General features: G+C 35.0%; 1 protein-coding gene and 1 non-coding gene across 2 annotated transcripts; one reads left to right on the forward strand and one right to left on the reverse strand.

Annotated features, from left to right (window-relative positions):
- The first annotated feature begins 14,193 nt into the window (after window positions 1-14,193).
- Smp_tRNA_00289_Gln_TTG.1.1 lies at window positions 14,194-14,260 on the forward strand. Its single transcript has one exon. It is a non-coding gene (tRNA).
- A 6,473-nt stretch (window positions 14,261-20,733) lies between these two features.
- On the reverse strand, window positions 20,734-25,667 carry Smp_033330 (sh3 domain-binding glutamic acid-rich-like protein). Its single transcript, XM_018793621.1, has 3 exons — window positions 25,608-25,667; window positions 25,397-25,570; window positions 20,734-21,395 (listed from the first exon to the last, which is right to left on the reverse strand). The coding sequence occupies exons 1-3, from the start codon at window positions 25,650-25,652 to the stop codon at window positions 21,294-21,296; spliced, it is 321 nt and encodes a 106-aa protein (XP_018647124.1). The 5' UTR covers window positions 25,653-25,667; the 3' UTR covers window positions 20,734-21,293.
- Between the last annotated feature and the right edge of the window lie 1,426 nt (window positions 25,668-27,093).

Here is a 27,093-nt window from a genome sequence, read left to right on the forward strand (position 1 = left end):
GTACATCCAGCTGACGAGTTCCAAATTGGACGAAACGCGCGTCTTGGATTCCACTGCTAACCACTATCCATCTTTTCTTACCGTTCAAATGTAGGCCCAGTGGTTTAGAGGTCAAGCTTTCGTGCACAAGACTGAATTTTCCTAGATTCGAACACATATGGTGTAGTAACAGATCCTCTTATTTGAACGAAATAGCTTTCTACTGCCTCGTGGTTTTCAGTGGTTGTTTAACTAAGATCATTCCAAGGTATTAACTAAAAAACAACTATCTGTATCTTCTGATCATACATTGTCCAAGAATACTGATTCAACGGTTTTTGGGTTGAACGTTAACTAGAATGATCTTTAAAATCATTTAAAATGATTCGATGTTATCTTCTAGGAACAATCCTCTCTGTGCTTATTACTTAAATACATTACTAATGAGCTACTCGAGCAGCCTTTTAATTTAAGGAATTTTCAACCAGAAATTTTTATCTAAAACCTGTTGACTACGGTAACCACAAAATTTGTCCGAACTATTGATATATGGTAGTGAAAGTAAAGCATGATTGATTGTTGAGTGTAGACAAACAACAGCCACAGCTTAGTAAATATGTGATTTCTTTTCCTGTTATCGATTTCTACTCTGGACTCACTGAGTGTGATTGCTTGTAATTGTATTGAATAAAGTATTCTCTAGTGTTGACCGGATTCTCTATTATTGATCGTAAATCTTGGTTCTCACATAATGTGACTAGTCTTATGATCATTTTAACGTATGACCGTAATATATGAAGAAGTGAGATAAAATATTTTAAGTATCTAATACATTAACTATTGAAATAAGTATAAAGTATAATACCATAAGTCTAGAAAATATTTTTTAAACTTGGATGAAAATCCGCCTGTAGCTCCTCCGGGGTCTACTGCCAGTCCCAAGCCTGGATAAAAGAGGAGATTTGGGCGTGGGGTTAGCGACCCCATCCCGTAGAAATATAACTCGCTAAAAATCGCTAACCAGGAAAAACTATTCAAACCATTTAAACTCTATCGTGGGAGTTGAAGGAATAGTTATGACGCCTCATGATGAAAATCGAGTTCCTTCAGATGTCATGAGGCCGATGCACCTTCTAACAACCAGAGCAACATTTTTTATAGGTACATGGAACGTCCGGACAATGTGGGAGACAGGATGAGTCTTCCAAATTGCTGCAAACTTGGATAACGCTTAGAAGTGGGATTCCAAAAGGACGTTTCATCCTACCTAAGAATTGTGACTCAGGCCTACCAACAACTCACTGTTGGTGTTTAAGTTGATGCTCCAACGCGTAATTCATTGAACTGTTGAATCCAGATAGTCAGTAACCTATGCAACGTGTATGAATTTTATTTTTAAGGGATTTTTTCTCGTGAAACTTTATTGGTAGTAATAAATAACTGATCATAATCAGAGAAACTGAATACTTAATTTATTATTTTTGTGGTATTGTTGATACGTCTAGTCAGTTAGACATAGACCAGAAGATAAGCGCACTCTACTGGTCAAGATTTAGATTCATTTTCTAAGGAAAGAAGGGTGATTGGTTAAATGTGCGACTTTATTTTCTAAGGAAGAGAGATATATGTTTATGAACAACTGTACATATATTCTTGATTAAAGTCTTTGTAATCAAGCTTCTTTTTCATTCAGTATTCTCACTCAAGTAACTGGTTTGGGTATACAATGAGATGCATGTATATCAGTAGTTAAACCGGAGGACTAAACAACGTAACGATTATGGACTTCATCAAAGACTTGTGAGGAAAATATCATTTGTCTAAATAGTAGGAGCATAGAAAATTGATCAAGATCATTAATTGTTATATTAATATCGAACTATCAATGTATAAATTTTTCATATTTGTATCGTTGTGGAAAAGCAAGTGAAACTATAATTTATGGACGATCTTTGAGCGAAGCTAGACTGACCTTGAAAGTGTTTACCTTATAACCAGGACCAAATGAGAGATACTATCCCTAACTCAGGGTCGGAAAAGTCGGTAAAATGAAAATTTCACAAATGCAATAAAAATGATCTTGATGGTCTTGTGATAGTATTCCGACACAAGACAATGGATTTTATGCTTTCTTTATGCCAAAACATAGTCAACTTATTACAGTTTAGTATAAAAAAATAGGTCATGATGAAAATGAAGAGTATAATATCGTTTGTTAAACTAATGAGTTTCACAAAACATACCAAAAAAAAATTAACTGATAAAAAGTGTAACTTATTGTGATTCATTTCTCCATGGTAATATCATTTGAAAAGGATGTAAAAAGACATGAACCGATCAATTTATTCAAGAATATTGACAACTCTATATCTATTACATATAAAACAGTTTGTTTCTCGTTAGTTGTATGATATAAAAATCAATTAAAGAAATATGAATAATTATACTTTCATTCTCTGTTCTTAGTCTATATCCGACTCAAAGAGTAAATAATTTGGATGCCAAAATTGTTTTCGTTCCATATTCAACTTAGATTACTTATTAAGAATTCAGTAGTTATATCTCAATGTAAAGGTAAGAGTGAGATGTAGTTTTTTTTTGTTATATCCGAAAGAAGAATAAGTGAATAGTAACTGTAAGGAGTTACTTTTGAACTATTATTACATATATTCTTATTAGATAATTATTAAGTAACTAAATTATATGGATATTCATATTACTTTTATTTGACGTTTCGCCTACGGTTATATGATTCACTATACTTAACTTAGTTCCAACTAATTAGTTAGTCTCTCACGCCCATAGACGCTTTTGGCTTAGTCTTGTACATTTCTTATCTTTTTATTTTATGGTATGATGTGGTCTGGTTTGTTTAGATATGAATCACATGTGTTATTCATACAGAGGTGGGTGATATTTGTGTTCTGGACTGAACGGGCTGGGTTGGGCTAGAAGTTACTATACAGAGTTACTATACTATACTATCTAACAGGACTCAGAAGGCTGATAGTGCCAGTTAACTATTATGATAAAAGTACACTTCTAGAATTCAGAGAATCTCTAAATTCAAACAGACAGGAAGAAATTTAATAATTTCAAAATCCACTAACAAATGACTGATAGTTAGCCATACGCATGAACGAAATGCAATAAGCAATTTTATACATTCAGAACAACATATATAATCGAACAATATTGTTTTCGATTAGATCCTCATCAGGCTTTACTTTAATATACAGTAATATTTATATACATATACGAAATTATTAAGCCAATCAAGGCAGTTTATGAGTCAATGATAACAGTGGAATAGATTACATAACTACACATAATAAGTGAAAAGTACAAATTGGTAGTGTAATGACAGGTGTACTAGTTGTGATAAGGATAATAAAGGCTTGACTCAATGTTACATAATGGGAAATAGGTCAATGATTAGAAAAATATAGACATTGGTCGAAAATCGTATGCTAACATTTTCACTAGCTTATCATGTTCATTGATGAAACTAGTCTGATAAGTTAATCACATTCATTACAATTATCCCAATCCATGTCTGATTATATTCACTTAATGTAACCACATCTAACCACATCTAACTAAATCTAAAGAACAGACAAAAATGTCTTAGAATCTATACCATCAAATAACAAACAACATATTTGTTGTTGTTGTATTTTGTAGTGTCGATTACGATGTCAAGCCCACATAGCTTATTCTAGCTTCTGGACAAACCAACTTATCCATTCTTCTCTCTATGCAAGCCAACACAGCATTTATTTGACAGCAATCATTCGATAACGATTATTTGTCCCATCAACCTGGAGTCAGATATAGGGTCCACTGACGACAATCCCAACTCAGCAAACTACGTTGATAATAAGCCTTTTGCACTACATACCTCCAACAAACAAACATCTAATTCAGTTCAATTGATAAACAATGCAGTTTTTTACCATATGATCAAGTCAGAAAGAGATTACTGCACCATCAAAGTGGTGAGCCTGTCAACGATGGATTAATGAGAACGGTTAGGAAATGAATGATATTTATATCAAACTGTATGCATGAGAAAAGTGGTAAGCACGACACATTCTGAATATGTCTTAGGTAGTCATGACCATTCCAAGGGTAGCAATCACCTTCAGTAGCCAGTACCAACTATCATATGCGAATACCAGTCTCTAGGAGTGTTTTATTCCAAAGAGAATTATGAATAGTAACTTTTGAGAACCATTCATGAAACAATATTATGTATATATTTTTTTATCTTATAAACGCTATATAACTAAACTGTTCATATTTGTCCCCCTTATTATAAGCTTTATTTTGAACTATAAACTATTGTTATATGACTTACCATTCCTGGATTATGCCTTGTCTATTATTTACTATCTCCCCTATTCACAGCCACATTTGGCTAAATCTTGTACAAATGTTGTTTCTTATTTTATGGTATGATGTGGTCAGTTTGATTGATATATAAACTCAGTATGTTTGAAATATAATGATTCGTACCCCAGAGGCTATTCTGGACTTAACTGGCTGGGCTAGACAGAAAGCAGGATCGACAAGTACTCTAGACTGCTCGTACGGTTTTGTGTGTCACTGGTCCGATCGCTAAGTCGCTGCTCTCTGATTGGCAGTCTTATCACGTCATACGTTAACAGGGCATCCATTCGGCCACAAGTTATAACAAGGAGGATTTAAAAATAACGTTGTGGAAGAGAAGAATGAATAAATAGTCTATTCACTTTGAAAAAGCCAACCCATAAATGTGTTTGTCCATTTATTCATGTACACACATGTACTATAATAATTTTTATTCGTTACTAGGCCATCTAATGTACTAAATATATTCCATCCTCCTTAGTTTGATTGTGTTGATAAGCCCCAAAATTATGTATGGTAACTGAACCAGATTATAGCTCGTAATCTCATGTGAAAGTGTAGATAACGTTAAATGTTGGAGTACAATCCAAACCAACACAAAGAATAATATTACGATAGACATACAAGTATACTATGTTATGTAACAATTAATTCAATATACATGGATCTAGTAAAATTCTATGTGAACAAGTTATACACACAAATATGAAAATAAGTAGTATATATTTCAAAATTTAGAAAATAAAAACATCATTAATTCATTATTATAAATCTTAACATGATTGATATAAACAATGTACTTACTTAGTTACTTACGCCTATTACACATCATGGAAGACCGTAAGCCCCTCACCAGCATTCTCCATCCAACTCTGGCCTGAACAATCCTTTCCAGTTATTTCCAGTTGCTACTGATCCTCTTCATGTCTACTTCAAATTCCCAACTTAATGTGTTCTTTGGCCTTCCTCTTTTCAGTTTCCCTTCAGGATTTCAATTTAGTGCCTAATTTGTGATGCACTATATGTCCTAATTCCAGTATTATCTCCTAATTTCCTCTACAATTGGAAGCTCGTTTGTTTTCTCCCACAGCAGGCTATTTCTGACAGCATCCAGTCAACGGATATTGTATACCTTGTGTAGACAATTGTTTATGAATACTTGTATCTTTTTGATGATAGTTGTAGTAGTTCTTGAAGTTTCATCTTCGTACAGTAGAACTGACTGTATTTAAGTGATGATCTGATGCTATATCAGCTCCTCTCCTGGTTCTCACATCCTCAATCGTCCTCCTGAACTTTTTGTTGATGCAGATATGATCAATTTGGTTCTGTGTAGTGTGATCCGGTGAAATCCAAGTGGCTTTGTGTATGTTTTTGTGTGGGAATATGATGCCACCTATGACCAGTTTATTGAAGGCACATAGGTTTGCAAATCTCTCACCATTTTCGTTCCTTTCTTCACGTCCATGTCATTCCATGATGTCTTCATATCCAGTGTTGTCTATTCCATCCTTCGCATTTAAATCTCCCATCAGAATGGTCAGGCCTTTGTTTGGCACTTCTCGACGATTGACTGCAGCCTATCGTAGAATTGATCTTTAACATCTTCATCATAGTCGTTGGTAGGCACATAGCATTGGATGACGTTCATTGTAATGCCCTCTTTCTTTGTTTTGAAGGAGGCTTTGATGATCCTTGGTCCATGCGATTCCAATCCTATAAGTACATCTTGTGCTTTTCTGGACAGCATCAATGCAACTCCGTGTGTATGTGGGGCATTTTCTTCTTCATGACCAGAGTATCACAGAAGCTCCCCCTGAAGATAGTCTTTGTTGTCCAACTTGCTTCCAAGCATCTCCAGGTTGTATCTTTTCATTTCTGCAGCAACTTAGAAGTCTCTCCCGGTTTCACAAATTGTCTGGACGTTCCATGTACCTATAAAGACTGTTGCTCTGGTTGTTAGAAAGTGCATTGGCCTCATGACTTCCGAAGAATCTCGGCTTTCATCATGAGGCGTCATAATTCTTCGTTCAACTCCCAGGGCAGATTTTAAATGGTTTGAATTATTTTTCTGGTTAGCGTTTTTTTAGCGAGTTAGGATTCTACAGGATGGGGTTGCTAACCCCATGCCCAACTCTCCTCCTTTATCCTGGCTTAGGACCGGCAGTAGCCCCCGGAAGGGGTACAGACGGAGTTATATAAATATATGGAGTATTTGCAAATAAAGTATTGAACCTTCCAGGTTTTCCATGGTGGTCTAGCTTCAATAGACTCACGCTTTCAACTATGAAAATACTAAATCTCCACACAAACCCCTTCTGATAATAATTACTGTTATTTCATAATAGTAATGATATTAATAATAATAATAATAATAATAATAATAATAATAATAATGACGATAACAGTTACGTTATTTAGATGGATCTATTTATTTACAATGTTTACAATTAATGAAAAGTACATTTATCCTTTTTTTAATATTTCGATTGTTATATAATGGGTAATAATATAATGTCCTCACCAAAAAAATAGCACTTTTTAACTAATTTTCAGATATAATTATTATCAGAAGGGGTTTTGTGGATATGATAGTAATTTTAACAGTTGAGATCATGAATTAATTGTAGCTAGGTATTTCCTGGAGTTTTAGTGAAAAGCAGTGACCAGTGGAGTCCAACCAAGGTCTGTTGTGAGATAGTAACTCACTGAAGACGTTGGTCGATGTGTCGCTCAATTTCGTGGATTGGTTGAAGCTAGACATTAACACCGTTGGATGCCGGCTGGCTCAGTGGTTTTAGAGGTTGAGTGCTCGCGTGGGAGGCTGATAAGTCCTGGGTTCAAGTCTCGCGAGGCGGGATCGTGGATGCGCGCTGCTGAAGAGTCTCACAGTGGGAAGAAACGGCCGTCAAGAGCTTCCAGGTTTTCCATGGTGATCTAGCTTCAATTGACTCATGATCTGAACTATTAAAATATAATTATTCTTTATTTTTTATTCTAACAAAGACGTCTATTTCTTTTATTAAAAAAACTGGACACATTATTCAAACATTGAGTATTGACAACACTTTCAATATAAAGTTTATATCACAAACTGATTTTAGTAAAACAACCATTTGAATAGAAGGAATGATGGATGAATATTTCATCCGGCATGAAAATTCCCTGTAGTACACTTCTAGAATCCCGCCAGGGATTGGAATTAAACAGAGAAGGTGGAATATTAAAGCTTGGTAGTCATTTTTTGGTGAATAAGGTTATTTTTAACAGATCTTTGCAATACGGCTGTTTTAGGTTAGTTATGTATAATCTTAATTGTGTTGGCAGAATCTTTCCATTACATTTGGCTCGAAAACAAAACTATCTAGAATTACTTTGTACTTATTATAAAATAGAACACCTATAACGCAACTATCGGAAAAAGCAGCGCCTAACTATGAACAATCTAACCCATATGAACCACTGAACACAATTAGATAGAAATGACCGAGTGATGTTTAAACGAGGAGGGATGTGTATATACATTCATTCAAGAAACAAACAAACGGAGAGTAGATTGTTCTGGAGTTCAATTAAACATCCAAGAGTATAACAGAATTAGATTACTAAGATATAAACAACCTAAAGACACTATAAATAGCTCAAATGAACTACAACTGTAATCAGTATTTGGGCTCATTAATTACTGTTCGATTATATACTGTTCAAAGACAAAAATCATTAAAATACGACCTAGTTATTCACCTTAGTCATGAAATTATCTGAATTCTGTATATTTTGTCTTCAGATTTATAGATTATCATCATAAGTTCTAGTCGCTTACTTTAATGACATAATCATATGATTTATAAGTCTAAACAATATAAAGTACATGTGATTACTCAGCTGGCTTCCAGGTATTCTGATTGGAGATTTCAGAATATGGCATTCATAAAGCTTATGGATTGTTTGACGAAAAGATTAACAGTAGTTAAATAAGGGATTGTTTGTACAGCAAACAGAACCACAATAATTTGTATCTTGACCTCACTGTAATAATTACGGATACAACACTTCCAAAAGTAATTTAAATAGTTGAATTCATGAACCAATCTAAGCTAGACCACCATTGAAAACTTGGAAGCAATGAACTATCGTTACATCCTAGTATGGGACTCTTACGAAATGCATGACCACGATCCCATATGCGGGATTCGGTATCACTCGCGAACACCTAACCTCTAGACCACCTAGTCGGTATCCGACGGTGTTAATGTCTAAATTCCATCGATCCATGAATCTCTACGCAACTATTTATCTATTGTCTGAGGTAGATACATGTCTCCACTTGGCCCGGATTGGACCGTTGGAGGCAAGCCCAGTGGTCTAGATATGAAGCGTTGGCGAGAGATACCGAAGGACTTGAGTCCGAATCCCACATGAGGAATCTTGGACGCGCACTGCTGACGAGTCCCATACTAGAACGAAACGTCCATTCAGTACTTCCAGGTTTTCCATGGTGGTCTAGCTTAAATTGGCTCATTAATTCAACTGTTAAAATTACTGCATTCTCCACAAACCCTATTCTGATCATAACTTCTAAAAGTGTACCATATCAACAAAATAGTTCAAAAAATTACATAGTGAATAAATCGTCTGAATAAATTGTCAAGAAACTCGTACTTTTAAATATAGTTGAGAATATTTCAATTTTTCTTTTCATTTAGCCATTAACGTGTTCGATTCCCCCTATTATCTAGTTGACCTTTATTCTTCACATGAAAATACTTTCGAAAGTGTGTGATCACAAGTGAATTTAGTTTACTGGAACGAAGTAAATATGGTTATAAATTAGATGAAATCAATAAAACTCGATCATTATATGAGATTAAATAAACATCTTACTCGTAACTAAATACTAAATAATCAATCGGTGTAGGTAGTTCAGTTCGATAAACGGTTAGTCACTGTCCAGTATTAGTATTAGCATCCCGGAGCGGCACAGTGGATGTTGAAGGTTCAAATCTTACAATGGATGTCACTTTCTTCAATTTAATAGATATACCTTATTGGCATCTGTCACCTGGAATGAAATTTAGACTCAAGGCCTTCATCTAATTGGCTCCTCCCATTACCTGACATAAACATCAGCTTGTACGGAAGCAGTTAACGATACCACTAACCTCTCTTGAAATGTAAAATGCACTCAGCCTATTTAAAAGTCCATATTTGTACTACTTACAAACGTTCATTAGTGTAGCAGTAATTCTTCTGATTTGACAATAATTTCCACTCTTTAATTTCATATATATTGGAATACTTCAGGATGGTTTTACAGATTAGTATGCAACAATTTTCGCTTTATTGTCAATGTTATGGAGTGCCAATTAGAAGAAGCCTGATGAAAAGGTCAATAGATGGCAATCAGAAGTGACATAAAGGTTAAGTGTATTTCATTGGGATCAATAAGTCAATCTCATGAGGATATAGTGGGACATATATGAATGAGTATTTGTGCATTTCATTCTCTTATGAATTTAATAAAGATAAAAAGGTCATATGCCAATTTGTTATGATTTTATGTCCGACTTTTTATCACCTGATTTACCCACCAATCGGAATACAACTTCTCCAATCTTAGCACTGTGCCAAAACAATGACGTTCGACCAGTATGAGCAGTCTAGAGTCCTTATTGGTCCCTTGTCCGCCTAGCCCTTCCAGTTGTGTTCAAAACACCAATTACAGCTTCTGTTATGCAAATCATTTATTTCAAACATACTTGGTTTATATACTAGACAGACAGACGGTATCACACCATAAAAGAGTATTTGTACAAGATCAAGCCAAATGTGACTGTGAACGTAGGAGACAGTAATCAATATACTGAGTATAATTTAGGGGGCAGTAAAAAAATCGTCGTATAATGATAATTTATAGGTCAAAATGAAACTTATAATAAGATGAATTTAGATACAAACAATCTAATTACTGAATAGTTACAATAAGAATATATTTACTGGTATGATTTCTAACAGGTTGTAAAATGTCAACTAACCATTTAGCAATCAAGTGATAAGGATATATGTATAGAATAATAGTCCATTAATAGGTCCCGGGAATTACCCTTTCTTATGTCTTCGCTAGGATATAACACATTCAGTAGTTCAATACACTACCTCTCTCATGTAGTCAGTTGGGGGGTTAGCGCGTAGCATACCATGTATCAGTATCGGATTTCGGACACCGCACGTCAAACCAGTCAGACGATTTATCAATTATTCAATAAACATCAGTGATTCAGCGTTGGTCTCGTATATTTTTCTGATATCTCACAGTGATCGAAATCACTGACAGAATAGTGCTAGAGTGAACTAACTGCAAATGGTGAGATCTGTAATCAGATGCTGATTTTGATGGAGTATTATCTCTGAGCTGGATGGTTTGGTCAAGGAGTTTTCCTCCTTCGCTAATACGATGAAAAGATTACAGTCCGAAACAGGTCTACATGTTTGGTCTTGTTTTCTGATAACAAACTCTTCCTAATGGTCACCATTTGCCAAATTACATTGGAAATCTTATTAATTCAGATATCTTCATCATAAATATTCAGAAAGTTTGCCTGAGTTATAAAAATACAGTCAGCTATAGTTACCTTGACAATTAAAAACTATTGATTATTAAATAACCTTGAACTTATATAAAATTTAAATTAAATACTTTGGTCAATTCATTATTATTCGCACACCTTTTCGAATGTGACTTTGTTACCAAATCATTAGTATTGCATGTGAGTTATGTGGATTTCAATGATTATAAACATTGAAATTTGTAAAAAAAAAGGTATATGTAACTTCTACACTATTACGCATAGATGTTAATCATGAATAGACGAGAATTAAAATACATACAATGAATCTGATTCGAAGTTTTAACATCATAAATGTAATTATATCATGAACTGATTATAGCTAAACCCCCATGAAAAACCTGGAAGCACTGGACGGCCGTTTTGTCCTAGTATAGGACTCCGCAGCAGTGCATATCCACGATTCCGCACGTGAAACGTGAACTCAAAACCTTCGGCCTCGTGCTCGAATGCTTAACCTTTAAACCACTGATACAGCATCCAACGGTGTGAATATCTAACTTCAACCAATAAACGAAATTGTGCTACCGTCCACCGTTGTCTTCAGTGAGTAACTGCTCTACAATCGACACGATTGAACTTCACTGATCACGGCTTCTCATTAGAGCTCCAAGAAATACATCTTGAAGCCAATCACTAGTGAGCACATGATGATTATTATCAGAATAGGGGGGTTGTGGAGATTATAGTAATTTAACAGTTAAATTCATATGCCTATATATATATATATAACACCACTTATAAATGTGGCGTATGCTACTTATGTCGACATGAGTAGTATATAACATCAGTCGGGAATGGAATGCCTGACAAAAAAAAGGTTGGGAAGATCGAATCGAAGAGAACGGGAACAGAGAGCAATTTTTATGGAAATGAAGGAAAGATGGAGTTTAAGACAAATGAAGTATTGAACCTATGGTTTTCACATTTTACTAAAGAACTCTGTAATCTGCTAAACAAGATTAGTTGTTTCCACTTGAGTGTTCACATTCTTTACATAAATATCGCAGTTAAAAAGTTAAGTCTGGGAGATTTAGAGATCTTTATCGTCGACAAATACTGTTAGCATAAACAGTTACAGATGCGGAGTTTTTGTAAATGTACATCTTAACGTATTGAATATTCACCAATAGATCACGTATACAGCAGGTTGAAGATTTCAATTATAATGATAATGTGAAACACCAACTTATCACTGAATTGTGTAAATCACTCAAAACTTTCACAATTCTATTTTTTATAATGATTTTCATGATCTTCATAGTTTCAATTTCAACTATGGCCAATTCATTTTATCAAATGAATTCAACGTTGACAATACCATCGATCCATAATTTTTGTTTATATTTCTACCTATCCAAATGTTTTTACTAGTTACATAGACTGTAATTATCTATATTACACTTAAATTCATGCTCTCACCATGACAACATATCTATCAACATAACAGAAACCTACTAACTTTTCAATATTGAAAGTGTAATCAATGGGATAATATTAACAATTCACTGGTTAATCTCATTCTTTATTATATTCAAATCCATTATATGTTTACATTTTATCTTAAAATATATGCAAATTACATAATCATAAAATCATTCACTTGGTATTGTTTGGTTGTACAAGCAAGTGGCTATCAGGACTCAGTAGCTAAGTCGATAACGTGATGACGTTTGAAGCGAACCTTACTCGGTTTGATTCCCAAAGTGAATATCAACTCTGAGATGCAAGTACATTCAACTGACGAGTCCCAAATGGGACGAAATGCGCCTCCTGGATTCCACTGCTAGTCACTATCCATCTTTGCTTATGAAATAATTGTTTTTAAATTCAAGTATGTCATTGTCTAGACTGAAAATTTTGTAATCAGTTCAAATATTTGTACAGTATATACTTATTGTACTGATCATATATACAATAATTTAAGAATTAATTCAATTGGCGAATAGATCGGTTATCATACAAATCAATAAATCCTAGTAGTAACTAACCAGCTTTTAAGCCAACTCTTATAAATATCATTTTTATTTATAGAGATTATTTACTTGAATGTTAGAATTCTAATTACAAACTGTTATCAAATGTGTTAGATTCTTAGTATGTTGCGTAATAACTGAGCACTCGGACGCTAGAACCCTCACAAGTCACAAAATGAGAAGACAGAAGACTAGTAAATAGGAATGTTATTCCCAAAACAATGTCAAATATAGTACAAAAATTTATAGTTTTTGGCCGAAAGTAAACCATCATTTCGGACAGCCAGTAGGTACATAAGAGGGCCTTCTTATTCATTCGATAGAAGAGCTACACGTCGACTTTCTAGATTGTTCCTCTAGCGGTGATTGGATGGAATGTATTCGGCTATTTCTGGGCTTCTTGAGGCTTTCTTGAGTTTGCCAACGATCCATCCTTATAAAATGATTAACTAATTGAGAATTAAAAAGTGTTAGATAATCAGTTTGTTCTAGTTGATAACGATTTAGAATTGATTATTTATGATTTCCTAGTGGTTTAAAAATAAGACATACTTATCTTAAAGTAAAAAAAGATAATTTTAGACAACTTGTTCGCAATCAAATAGCCAACAATTTCAGCTTGAACTGGTGGTTTTCACATTGTAAACAAGATTCCACTTAAGATTATATTTTTTCACAGTTGAATTCATGAGTCGATATAAGTTAGACCACTATTGAAAAACCTGGAGGCACTGAACTGTCGTAATGTCCTAGTATGAGACTCTTACGAAATGCACGTCCACACTCCCGCACGTAGAGCTCGAACCCTGGACTTTCGGTATCGGCGTGAACGCTTAACCTCTAGACCACTGAGTAGGTGTCCAACGATGTTATTGTCTAATTTCAATCGATCCATGATCTTGCGTAACCACTCATCTATTATTTGGGGTGGATAACTGTCGCAAAACCGACACGGATTGAAGTACCCCTTGATGTTTAGGACTGCAATTGATCAGCCTCTTATTGGCATATGTGCATACTGTGCATATTGCCTCGATAGAGCCTTAATTTACATGCATTATAAGCAAAGATGGATAGTGGCTAGCAGTGGAATCCAGGATGCGCATTTCGTCCTAAGAGTTTGATCAATTACAGTCCTAAACATAAATGGAAAGATTCAAACAAACAATATCAAGTGAATTCGAACTACACCCCATTGCACAAGCAAGTGACTATCAGGACTCAGTAGCTAAGTGGATAAAGTGATGGCGTTTGGAGCGAACGGTATTGGGTTCGAGTCCCAGAGTGAACATCAACAAGTCTGGGATGCAGGTACATCCAGCTGACGAGTCCCAAATAGGACGAAACGCGCGTCAAACTGGATTCCACTGCTAGCCACTTTCAATCTTTGCTCATACATTAAAAGAGTTTAGATCATGAACTGATATTATCTGTGACATTTACTCTTTCCTTATTTCCAAACTTCATTGATTTCTTTCATTCTTTATTCTTATTTACCTTCTCATACAAAATTCAGTAATAATATATAGCAGTGGACGAAATGAAATGTGAACTTTAAAAAATAGATAAGAATTCCATGAAAATGTATTTAGTTAACTCAATATGTAAAGATGCAGCATAGTTTATTATAAAATACATTTGCACTATATCCATGTCAAGGTATTTATGCTACATGTTTCAGGTACTTTGAAAGGACATTGAATCAATACTTTAGTATGTACGAGTTAGAAAGTATTTAAAAGTATCTTATAAGAATACACAATGGCCAGAAATTGTAAGCAAAGAAGGATAGTGGCTAGCAGTGGAATCCAGTTTGACGCGTGCTTCGTCCTATTTGAGACTCATCAGCTGGATATATCTGCATCTCAGAGTTGTTGTTCACTTTGAGACTCGAACCCAGTACCTTTCGCTTCAAACGCCATGTCCAGTAATATTCTCGTTTTGCTACTTGAAAACAGACATTCAGTCATATAAAAATATGACGGGATAAAGTGACCATACTTTAGACCATATCAATATTTCTTAAATGACAGTGGTTCTTCAACTCATGTAAACTACCTGACTATTCTAAGCGAAGATGGATAGTGGATAGCAGTGGAATTCAGGATGCAAGTTTCGTCCTATTTGGGACTTGTCAGCTGGATGTACCTGCATCTCAGAGTTGATGTTCTTTCTTGGACTCGAGCCCAGTACCTTTCGCTTCAAACGCCATCACGTTATCCACTTAGCTATTGAGTCCTGATAGCCACTTGCTTGTGCAATGAGGTGAAGTTCTAAATTCACTTGGTATTGTTCGTTTGAATCTTCTCATTGATGTTTAGGACTGCAACTGGTCAGTCTCTAATTGGCATATGTTCATACTGTGCGTATTGCGTCGATATAGCCTTCATTGACAAACATTATAAGTAAAGATGGATAGTGGCTAGCAGTGGAATCCAGGACGCCTGTTTTATCCTAACTATTCATTTTAAATATATTTAAAGTATTTGTGTAATGACAAATTTGTTATTAAAAGCTGGAAACTTTTCAGACTGATTTTCAATCGTTTCTCAGTTGATGAATAAGAAGATGATTTTCAGTCGCACATTTTGTTGAAGAGTCCGTAACACCTTGACAGTCCTGGTTATCTGGGTACCTTTATTCATTCTTATTCAAACATTCTAACATTTTAATTTCGTTATGTCAATAAATTATGTTTACAATTGAATTATAATTTTTAATCGATAATTCATCATTAGTTTCTGTTACGTAAGCATCATTAAAGAAGTAAACTATGATCTTATATCGTTCACTGATCACTTGAAAACCATATACATAGATGTTTCATGGAGAATTTCAGCGTTTCAAGTTAGATTGCTCGTTGTTAGTCGATATCAACTGGAGGAATTTTTATAGTATGATAAAATGGATAATTTATCAGCACTACACATATGACACAAGACAATATGACTAACAAAGGATGAAGAAGACTTAACATTAGATCATCAAACTCAATACTAGACTGGTCGCTCGACTGATACACGAAATAGAGAATCAGAGCTGACCACTTTACATGTACAGTCATATAATATACTATCAATGATTGAGAACCATTTATGGTCCAGAACAGTTGTTCAATGACAAAACACAGAGTAAAGTCCGAGGAAGTATAAGAGTCATATATGTGAAATATCCACTGCTATGCCCATAGCTGGATATTTCTATTTTCGTTCACTATCATGAGACAAATCAGAACTATTGAAAGACAAACAGCACTAGATATCTATTTCGCTATCGTTTGAGAAATCGCATATTATACATACTATAGAACTCACGATATTCGGATCTTATAATCAGATCAATATAGTGGTACTACTGAGTCAGAACGTAAATTTCTATGCTTTTGATTTCCGTCAAATCACCACATAATGCAACCTTTATACAATATTATCAACGACCCGTGGAGTTCAGTCATTTCGGGTGTGGGGCAGTTACCCACCGAAGACAATGGAAGATCATCACGCAATGCCGTCGATTGGTTGAAGTTAGACATTAGCACTGATGGATCCTGGCTCAATGGTATAGAGATTAAGGGTTCGTGCACGAGACCGAATGTTATGGGTTTGAGTCCCGAGTGCAGAGTAGTGGATAGGTACTGATAGGGAGTCCCATACTAGGACGAAAAAGCTGTCCAGTGCTTCCAGGTTTCCAACGGTGGTCTAACACTAATCAATTCAGGATTTCAACAATCTCTCCAACCTTATACTGACAACAATTTATTATTTTAATTGTAACTATTCCAAAAGCTTTTGAACTAACATCAGCTTGGAACATGAACTGTATGTATTGAACATAGAAATTTATATACCATTTGTTTATAACTACAGTTAATTAACAGTAATTTACACCGTTGTCAAAAAAGTATGAATGAAATCACACGTTATTAATAAATCTGAATAACAACAAGCTATAATAGCCAGTAGCATAGTTGATTGAATGAATTAGTAAACAGAACATTCAAAGTATAACAACTTTCTGTGTAATTTTTGGTTAGTGAAGCTATGTAGATGACCTTGAGTAACCATGTGAATGACCTTAGTGTTTTATGTTTTTTATTAACTGACAAATTAACAGACCTTTAAAATCAAGGAAATGAAATCCACGTCAGTCAGCTACAACGTAAAACCAAGCACACATATGCATCGGTCCAGAAATCCACGTACATATAAATTTGAGTAAACGGTTTATGTTTTGATGCAAAAGTGCCTATTATTCAGTGCATTATTAATAAAATGTGATGGTTCCAAGTTTATATTGAACAAAGAACAAAACGATTCTTATTTAAGTGTGACTTTCAGAACCAACAATGAGTAAGAAGCATTTTTTGTGTGTGGCTAAATCCAAATCTACAATATATGCATTGACAGTTTATTCATAAATATATATATTGACTTCATGCCTTTCATCATCTCCTGCTAATGGCTAATTTGCCCTGAGGATCATTTTTATGCACTCCCTATTCCCAACGTGGTTTTTGATGGAGTTTTGTTTTCTGAGCTGGATGGTTTGGTCGTGGAGCTTCCATCGTCCAGCTCAGAGAACAAAACTCCATCAAAATCACCCACCTGAGCTACAAATCTTCTCCACCATCCCAACGTAGTCCTCAACTATCAAGAAGACAAACCCTATTATATAACTGTAATGAAATATATTTTTTTGGGGGAAAATATCACTCTTTTTATAGAAGTTTTCATTTTAGAGAGCTTTAATTACATCGATGAAACTTAAAACGAAGTTGATGTTGAACAAATGTTTAGAGTGGATATATATATATATATATATATATATATATATATATATATATATCACAGAAACTATTATGGAACTAACTTACTGAAATGATTAACAACTTAAGGTTTCAAAATATAATCAAACCTTTAACAGAATGATTATCATTACTGAATCACTCAATTAATAAGCATAAGCCTTAGCATGTCATATCAGTTTGCAATGGCGAAGGTGCATACACTCTTTGTGTTCTATTCTAATCTTCTGAATTCTTCATGTCCGTATCCTTTTTCTCTTTCCAAATTTATTTCACCGTATTATACTCCTTCAATAACATCTTCAAACCCTTATCTTTCACATAATACTTATACTTTTACTACTTCTACGAATATGGGATTTGAATCGACAACTTCATCTCTGTGCTAATGTGGTATGGCAACTCGAACTGATGTACGTACGTACGAAGTTCTACGTTGTAACTGACTGACTGACTGTCATATCAGTTAGCTCAGTAATAATATGAGCATTTGACAACTAAACGAAGAAAAAAACTCACGACCAAATGATTGTTTAATTTGATCCTTCACAGTTTTCTGCGATATTAGGTTATTTTGAATAACCGGGGGACTTATATTAAATACTAAAGAAAAAATGATAGTACTACTGTGGTGTATGCTACTGGTGTCGATAGATATAAGTAGTATGTATCATCAATAGGAAGTGAAATGTCTGGTGGCATAAGGTCAAGAAGATCGAATAAAAGAGAACGAGAACAAAGAATGATTGGTGTGGAAATGAAGGAACGATCAAGTCTGTGACAATTGATTGACACTTTGCAAATGAAGAATTTGCTGTATGGTTCTCAGAGTTTACTAAGGGATTCTGTAATTTTATGTCCAAATACATCCGACTCTGCCCGCCTGTATTCTCAATCGCTACACTATATGCTTAGATTTGATGCGTCCCATTAAATTCTTAATTAGCTTTGTTTCTTGTACTTCTTCTTAGAACGAAGTATCGGAAACACTTAATTTGCTGTCCAACTTTTAGAAATGATTAAAACAAATCTAGTCAACCATTCTATATTATACTTGATTCTATTCACTTTCTATAATATTTAAACTTCACACTCGTAATATGACACTTTTTGAATAATGCAGTGTTTGTTTAAAGTGACAAGTAGTGACTTCAAGTGTCATTGCGAATATTGACGTTGAGATGCAGGTATATTCAGCGAACAAGTCATAATTATGATGAAACAGGTAGGCTGAATTCTACTGTTAGCCACAATCAGTGTATTCTATTTCATCAGTTTCGTATGAAATAAACAAAACTCTGAATGTTATATATATAGAAGGGTCATTCAATTGGTATGATTCATCCAATTTGTTTATGCATAAGAAAAGATTATTCCTCTAATTCACATATAATTCCTGCAAGAACAGACTCCATTTTTTATATAAAGACTTGTATAGGTTTGTTTTTAATTATAGCCATCATTACCACTCCCCAGTGATATAGGTGTAAGCGCTAAACATAGAGTAAAACCTCTAAACGTCTTAGGTTGTGTTTTCTAATTATCAGAATAATATATAACAAAAGCTTGATAAACAATAACAAGAAAACACATGATCATTTGTCTGTAATGAAAGAATAATTTGCATATTAATGCATATATTAGTTGTGGATTTGTTCTATATATCTTGTATTCCATAGACTTCATTTAGCAGACAGTTTTCACCAAAAGGTGATTAACCACATAACGTAAGCGCTGATGATGATGCCCAGAATGATTTTCCGCAACAAAACAACCGACATTTCAGAGAACATAACAACCAGAAAGTGGTAGAGGTTGAAGAATCATTAAGAATCAAAAAGTACTGGCTACTCTCTTCATTCTATCTTGGAAATCAACTCAACAACGGATGGAATCAAGAACGTCTTGAAGCGAGTATGATACTTTTCAGAACACCAAGTCAAAAAAGGAATGAGCGAAAACATCAACTTAACTCAATTTAGATTATACCATGTCAATATTGTCAGTGAATTCATGTTGTACTCTTACCAAAGTAGACTTTACAAACTATGAATTAATAAAAGTATTCCCATACCTCAGCGCCACAGCTTTAACTTATCAACATACATCCATTAACAAAATTTTAATGACTCAAAAAGGGAGTGCTTCGAACATCCGCAGGCCTGGTAAATAACTTACAGTAATATTAATCCACAAGATTACATTTCAACAATTGTATTGTTCAAAAAGTATTATATTATCAGTATATTTGATCGAAATCGAATGTTTACTTGTCACTACCCCTCTCCGAAAATTCGTTTTCAATTATTTTCAAACATTTCATGAATTAAAAATAAAAGGTTGGAAAGACAACATCTGAATGATACACACTATAATGTTTAATGATCCTATGTTTCTGCAGAAACATAGGAACAAAAATCAAACCAATGGGAGATACAACCCGAAACAAAGAAATAAACAATGACAGATTTAAGGTCAACAAGAACCAATGAACATCAAGGTGCACAGGACAATCTGTGAATCACATATGGAGAAATTCAAACACTTCACTTCTATCCGAAGTTTGTGCTGATGATGTCGTTCAGAAGGACGATGAAAGCTCCACCATCAAACCATCAAGCTCAGAGAACAAAACTCCATCAAAACAGTTTATTTATTTATTTAAACACATAAATATTGGTACAAAAAGCACCAGATAAATATGAGCCTCACAAATCTCATTTGATTTGTGTGAGGCCTTTGATACTGCCCAGGTGCCCAAACTGAAGCAGGTGGTTTTCTTAGGGGGCCACACCCCGAGCCTTTGACCTGAAGGTCTAGTCCACAAAGCAGTGAAGCATCTTAAGGAGATGCAGTCCCATGGTAGCCGGTGACCAACGATTGGTTCATACGCCATTTGTTCCTTCAGGATACTGGAGCCCATGTTCACCATTGGTTTGGAATCAAAACAGTAATTATTATTATATCATTTTATTTACTGATATAAATTAATATACACATGATTCTGAATAAATAAAAAAAGATTATTTTTAACACAAAAAGATCACCTATCCCCAATATAAATAACTATTGTGAACACCATTAGTACGTTTATAGTTAGAAAGCTGTTTAGAAACGGAAAACAAAAACAAGTAGGCAAACACAAGTAGTTACATTGATTAAAATACTGAGATAATTAAGCAAGAGAAGATATTGCCAAGTTAATATATTCATATTGCATAAAGAAAAAATAATAATAATATCAAGTGAACGTACAAGATTATAATACTGTCAAGATAAGTTATAATAAACACCAAAACTGGCAATGAAAGGATGCGGTAGAATAACAAAGAAAGCAAAAGAGAGAAATATACACATACACACATATCCTATTACATATAAATGGGATACAAAAGAGGTTTTTTTTAAAAAATTTTAGTTAACGATGACAACAACAACAACAAGGGATGTTACATTTCCCTTTATAGATTTATTTATTGAATAAAGTAGTAAGGAAAGATCATATATATATATAAATTATGATTCAGTTTCTAAACTTGATGCACGTGATGAATCATTAAGTTTTAGAAATTCTAATAACATTTCATTTTCATTAGCTTGAATAAATTCATCATAATCCTATTAAAACAAAAAGATACATATTGAAAAGGTAAACAATATGAATCAGAGAGATGAATAATTTTTTCAATGTAATAATTAGTTAATTTAATAATAGTAATTCAGTTTAGCCCCCAAATGCCCTGGTACAGCCGAGAGTGGGGACAGTCTGCTCTCCCTCTCGAAATGCTCTTACACGGCTAAGCGTATATAGCCTCTTCCAAGGAAGTCCTACTCAATGCCTTCTCGTGACGGAGGTGTTGTATACGAAATTGAGAGGATGAAAAGCGAATGTTCGACGCTTTAACCGGGTTGGTGGACACGGTAATTCCACCTAGGGGAGTTGGAAAACACTCATTCCGAACCAATGGTGTACATGGGCTCCAGTATCCTGAAGAAATAAATGGTGTATGAATCAATTGTTGGTCACCGGCTACCATGGGACTGAATCTCCTCACGATGCTCCACTGCCTTGTGGATCAAACCTTTAGGTCAGAGGCTTCGGGTGTGGCCCCCTAAGAAAACCACCTGCTTCGGTTTGAGCACCCGGGTAGTATCACAGCCTTCATACAAACCAAATAATATTTGTATGGCGCATATATATCTGGTACCCTCTTGTACCAATATTTGTGTCCAAATAAAAAAAATAAATAAAGCTAGAATAAAATTACAACAATATTACAACCAGTTAATGAGCCAAAATTACAAAATGGATAGTTTTATGCATTAACAGTTTTTATTCCAGTAAAACACATCACATGGAGCTTACAGAATCACGTGACAGTGGTACAATGCAAACATTGTAATTTCTTGCAAGGAAAAGCAACTTTGAGTAAAAACCAGTGAAAAATTTTCAAAGATCTTAGGACTAACTACCCCTTAATGGAAATTGATTTTTCTACTTTGTTTAGATAGCTATCACCATATTTATGTTGTATGGTTTGTGATCCATCTTTTAGTACGCAAGGTGTATCAAATTATAAATCATCATAACAATATTATCACTATTGGTCGTTATTATGAAGTATAATTTTACCAGAACTAGTAACTGCTAACACCAAGGAAAATAAAAGATCCCTATCACAATGTACTAGAGATACTTTTGAATAAGCATCGCTTCCTGTATTTAGATTTTCCCTATGCTAATATGCCTCTCTCAACAGAGACTAAACGACAAGGCTAAGAAATAACTATATAATAGTATAATATAATTGATATGAGGCTTGTCCAAAGGGGCGCAAACCTCTCTCCATAAACCATGGTCTAGGAATAGAACAAAAAAACAACAAGTATATATCAAAAAGCAGAAAAGTGGCTGTGAATAGAGGAGGCTGTAAGTAATCGACTGCCAGCAAATTAGGGACAGTAAGTCGTATAACGGTCGACTGAAAGCTTATGATAAATAGAATATGTAGACAAAGTAATCTGGTTACCTAATATTCATACCATAATATATATAGTAGTATTCCGTAAATTAGCTCTAGGCGTAGCTATTCCTTCAGTATTTGTCCTGATATATCATGTTCAAGCAGTCACCCTATTAGCACAGATAAGTGTCAATATAAACACCAGAATAGTAGAGGCATTAGTGATGACAAAAAAAGAATAAGCATTGAAAATACGGTCTGCAAAAACATAGATTAGTGGAATAAAAAATTATTAAGTAGTTTAGTAACTTAAGATCTAAGAGAAAACAATGAGTGAATGCACTTGTGCTACTCAAAACGATTCTGAGCCATGTTACGCAGTTTTTAACCATTGGTTACGATGATCACGCAAACCCCAACCAGGCGTTCTGCACTTACCTACATGGTTTATTCCAATAGTCATTGTCTTCATCAGTTGACCCTATGTTCCGGTCTGACCATCCCTAACCTTCTTGAAACCTATATTTACAACAGTGAGTTGACGTAGTCCGTGGACGCGCATACGTAATACATATCTCAATCATCTCAGTCGATATAGACTCAGGATGCCAGACACTGCTATCGAGTTTTCTGTGATTATTATGCATATCCAACCTTTCTAATACACGGAAGTACATAAGAATATCTGCAGAAAGTTGGAGACCACAACTCGTCACTAAATCTCATGAATAATGTCGGAGGCTACATCACAGAAGACCAAACGATTATGTTTATGTTCGTTATTATAAATAATACGGAATCGAACGTGAGAATCGAGTTTTCAGAAGCTCCAGCTAGCTACTTGATAAAGTGTAACATGATGCTGAAGTGATTTTACCCCAATAACGGGACGGAATGCACTCAGTGATAATCGTTACAACTAGCAGGAAGTAGTTAACCGTATCCGAATACTAAATCGATCAGAAACATAAACAGGTTTTCTACAGTTTATTGATGTTGCAAGCATTGAGTTTTAAATTTTTGAGAAACCTAGTGGTACGTATAAAGAAGCACAACTAAAACCCAAAAATGGTTAGACAACTAACAGAAGGTTTTCATCATCCGTAGCCACAATACTACTGCATAATAGGTAAATCTACAGACGTTCAACTTGTTGTAAGTATATGTGGATTACTGAGGGTTTATATTTCTTTGTGTACTCATTATAATGCTTTCTTTGGCATGACAGAGCCTTGATATACTAGTCCTACAAACCTCTACTCACGTTTACAATGCCAAGACGAAATCATATTTCTGCAAATGAATGAATGAAAGGGAAACATCGAGAGATAAGAATAATACAAACACCTGAGAACACAATTCAAATGAAAACACTGAATAGATAAACCCTACATCTCAAAAGAATGTATCTTAGCGTTTAAGTACTATAGCCCTCAAATGCCCTGGTACGGCCGAGAGTGGGGAGAGTCCGCTCTCCCTCTCCAAATGCTCTCACATGGCCACGCGAATATATAGCCTCTGACAGGGAAGTCCTACTCACTGCCTTCTCGCACCACAGGTGTTGTTTACGAAATTGAGAGGATGAAAAGCGAATGTTCGACGCTTTAACCGGGTTGGTGGACATGGAGGGTCCACCTAGGGGAGTTGGAAAACCCTGATTCCAAATCAATGGTGCACATGGGCTCCAGTATCCTGAGGGAACAAATGGAGTATGAACCAATCGTTGGTCACCGGCTACCATGGGACTGCATCTCCTTAAGATGCTTCACTGCTTTGTGGACTAGACCTTCAGGTCAAAGGCTCGGGGTGTGGCCCCCTAAGAAAACCACCTGCTTCAGTTTGGGCACCTGGGCAGTATCAAAGGCCTCACACAAATCAAATGAGATTTGTGAGGCTCATATTTATCTGGTGCTTTTTGTACCAATATTTGTGTTTAAATAAATAAATAAGTACATCATAACCACAAACAGTTCACCATTAGGTTATATCCTGAATCACATTTGATTTCCAGAATCCCAACTAAGCAGAAGTTTCCCAGCATATGATAGTCTGAAAGAGCTATTTCTAGATCTGAGATACTGTATGATGGGTTGGTGGTTGCTCCGCTCGTACTATGCACTTCCATTATCAACAAATAGGGATCGACAGACGTTTTTGATATAGGCAGTAAGCATACTACGTTGCTATCTCATTAAGAAAAACTGTTTTTTGAAGCATAAACAAGCATTTTCTTTGTTTTACAGTTTAAGTCTAAGTAACATTTAGAGTTAAATTAAACCTACATATCTTCAACAAGAACCATGAAAGTGAGTTTTAAAACAAATGAGTGAGAGAAACACAAGGTAATGAGACGGGAGTGAAGCCCCAGTTTATCTTGATATTTACAATATGTAACCCATGCCAATATCCGATTTTTGTATGCTTTTACAACCATAAAAAAACCTTCGATAATGTATGTCTTGACGCATTTTCTAGCGGTGCAGTCAGCAGGAGACCAGCATTACGATCAGAACACACAGTTCTGTTACAAGCAGAGTAAACTCACTACACGTGGTAAGCTTTTGTTGTATCCAAAATATAATAGCTGCTAGTTTACTAGTGAACACACTTCATACAAAAAAAGCAAGTCATTCAGAAAGATCTGCGTCGACATACCCCTAGGTATTCCGATCCAAGAAAAAGCTGAGGAGCTATTACTGTTTTCCCGTTTTCTTCGAGAGCCTTGAACATAAATTGTTTGTCAGTCTCTGAGGATGATATATCTTTTACTTCAAAGGGTATCTTGGCTGCACTAAGTATGTTTATAATATATTGTTGTCTACTTTTGACCTATAAAGATCTGATAAGATGTTTATGAAGAAATTACTTTTGTATTTCCTGAGGTTGATGATATATAAACATCCACAACCATGACTTCGTATTTTCAGTGTTCCGCCAAATGAACAAATACAACCTTGTCATTATCGCCATATGTTGCTATGACATTATTTTTTCCAATATACTTGATTGAATAGAAAATACCCAATTTATCTATCAGAATGTCTCATAACCTGATGGCAAGATGTGGGGGAATGTTTTTGAGGATTAAGCAGTGTTCTCATATATTACTTGTTTCGAAGTGTAAGTCCTATACATTTAATATCAGAAGAGGCTTTTATGGAAATTTCAGTAATTTTATGTTTGAAACCATGAGCCAATTGAAGCTAGAGCACCGGTAATCTTGTGGTTAAGCGCTCGCGCGAAACTGATAGGTCCTGGGTTCCAATCTCTCAAGGCGGGATCGTGGATGCGCACTGCTGAGGAGTCCTACAACAGGACGAAATGGCCGTTCAGTGCTTCCAGGTTTTCCATGGTATTCTAGCTTCAAATGACTGATGATTTCAACTATAACATTTCATACCTTTAAGCTGAGTCTGTATAAATCGATTTTTTGTTTGCGCTCACTTTATGTTCTTTCGGTACGATAACATGTCTCTGGTAATGTATTATGAGAGCCTATCTTGACAATCGAGTGCACTTATTCCAGTCAGTTTGACAGTAGTTTCTAGGCTTATTTTTCTAATAATCTGGATCCGAATCAAGAAGCTACCTCATTACAAGCAAAGAGGTTGTTTAGTTTCAATGTAATAGATAATGAAATGAAAGTACAAATGCCAAGTGGACATTGTTTCAAGATGTATATAAATAAGTAAGCTAATCAGTCAGTAATACAGACAGCATGAGAAGATTGAAATTTGAGAAAATGGTAAACGGAGATAATAGTAAGAGACATAGAAGTGTGGAAATGACATGTGTTTACTACAAAAGTGGTTTTCTTAAGAGACATATATCATGTAGAGCTAGTTCGAAAGACGCTTGACCACTTTGAAGCTGTAGTGAACTTCTTATATGAAGAGAACATGATTGGTTTAACAGAAACAATTATTATCATCAATTGTACTAGTGGTTGTTTCACTGTACCTGTTTGTTCAAGTATACCGAAAAAAACACCCTCCCGTTGCTCTGTGACCTTGTACGAACTTTCGGACACTCGGTAGTCCCGCCTGCAAACTTTGGCATGATCTCAGTATTATTTCGATCGCCAACAAATACATCTTACTACAACCTTCTATTGCCTTCTGATATTTGGCCTGTGGAATGATCTAACCTAGCGACTGGCACGTAGTTTCCTGTAGCTGTAGTCACTTCGTCTGGGCAAGGATTCCAATTGGGGGGACAATCCAAATGAAGAAAGTTTTGTAGAGTGCCTCGATTTTCGATTTCGTATGCAATATTTCGGAGTTATTTTGATGAGTGTTTTAATTTTATGGTAGTGTGGATCACCAACGTAGATGATCAATGTCGAATGATTG

The sequence above is a fragment of the Schistosoma mansoni genome (genome assembly GCF_000237925.1).
Source record: "Schistosoma mansoni, WGS project CABG00000000 data, supercontig 0199, strain Puerto Rico, whole genome shotgun sequence".
Lineage (NCBI taxonomy): Eukaryota > Metazoa > Platyhelminthes > Trematoda > Strigeidida > Schistosomatidae > Schistosoma > Schistosoma mansoni.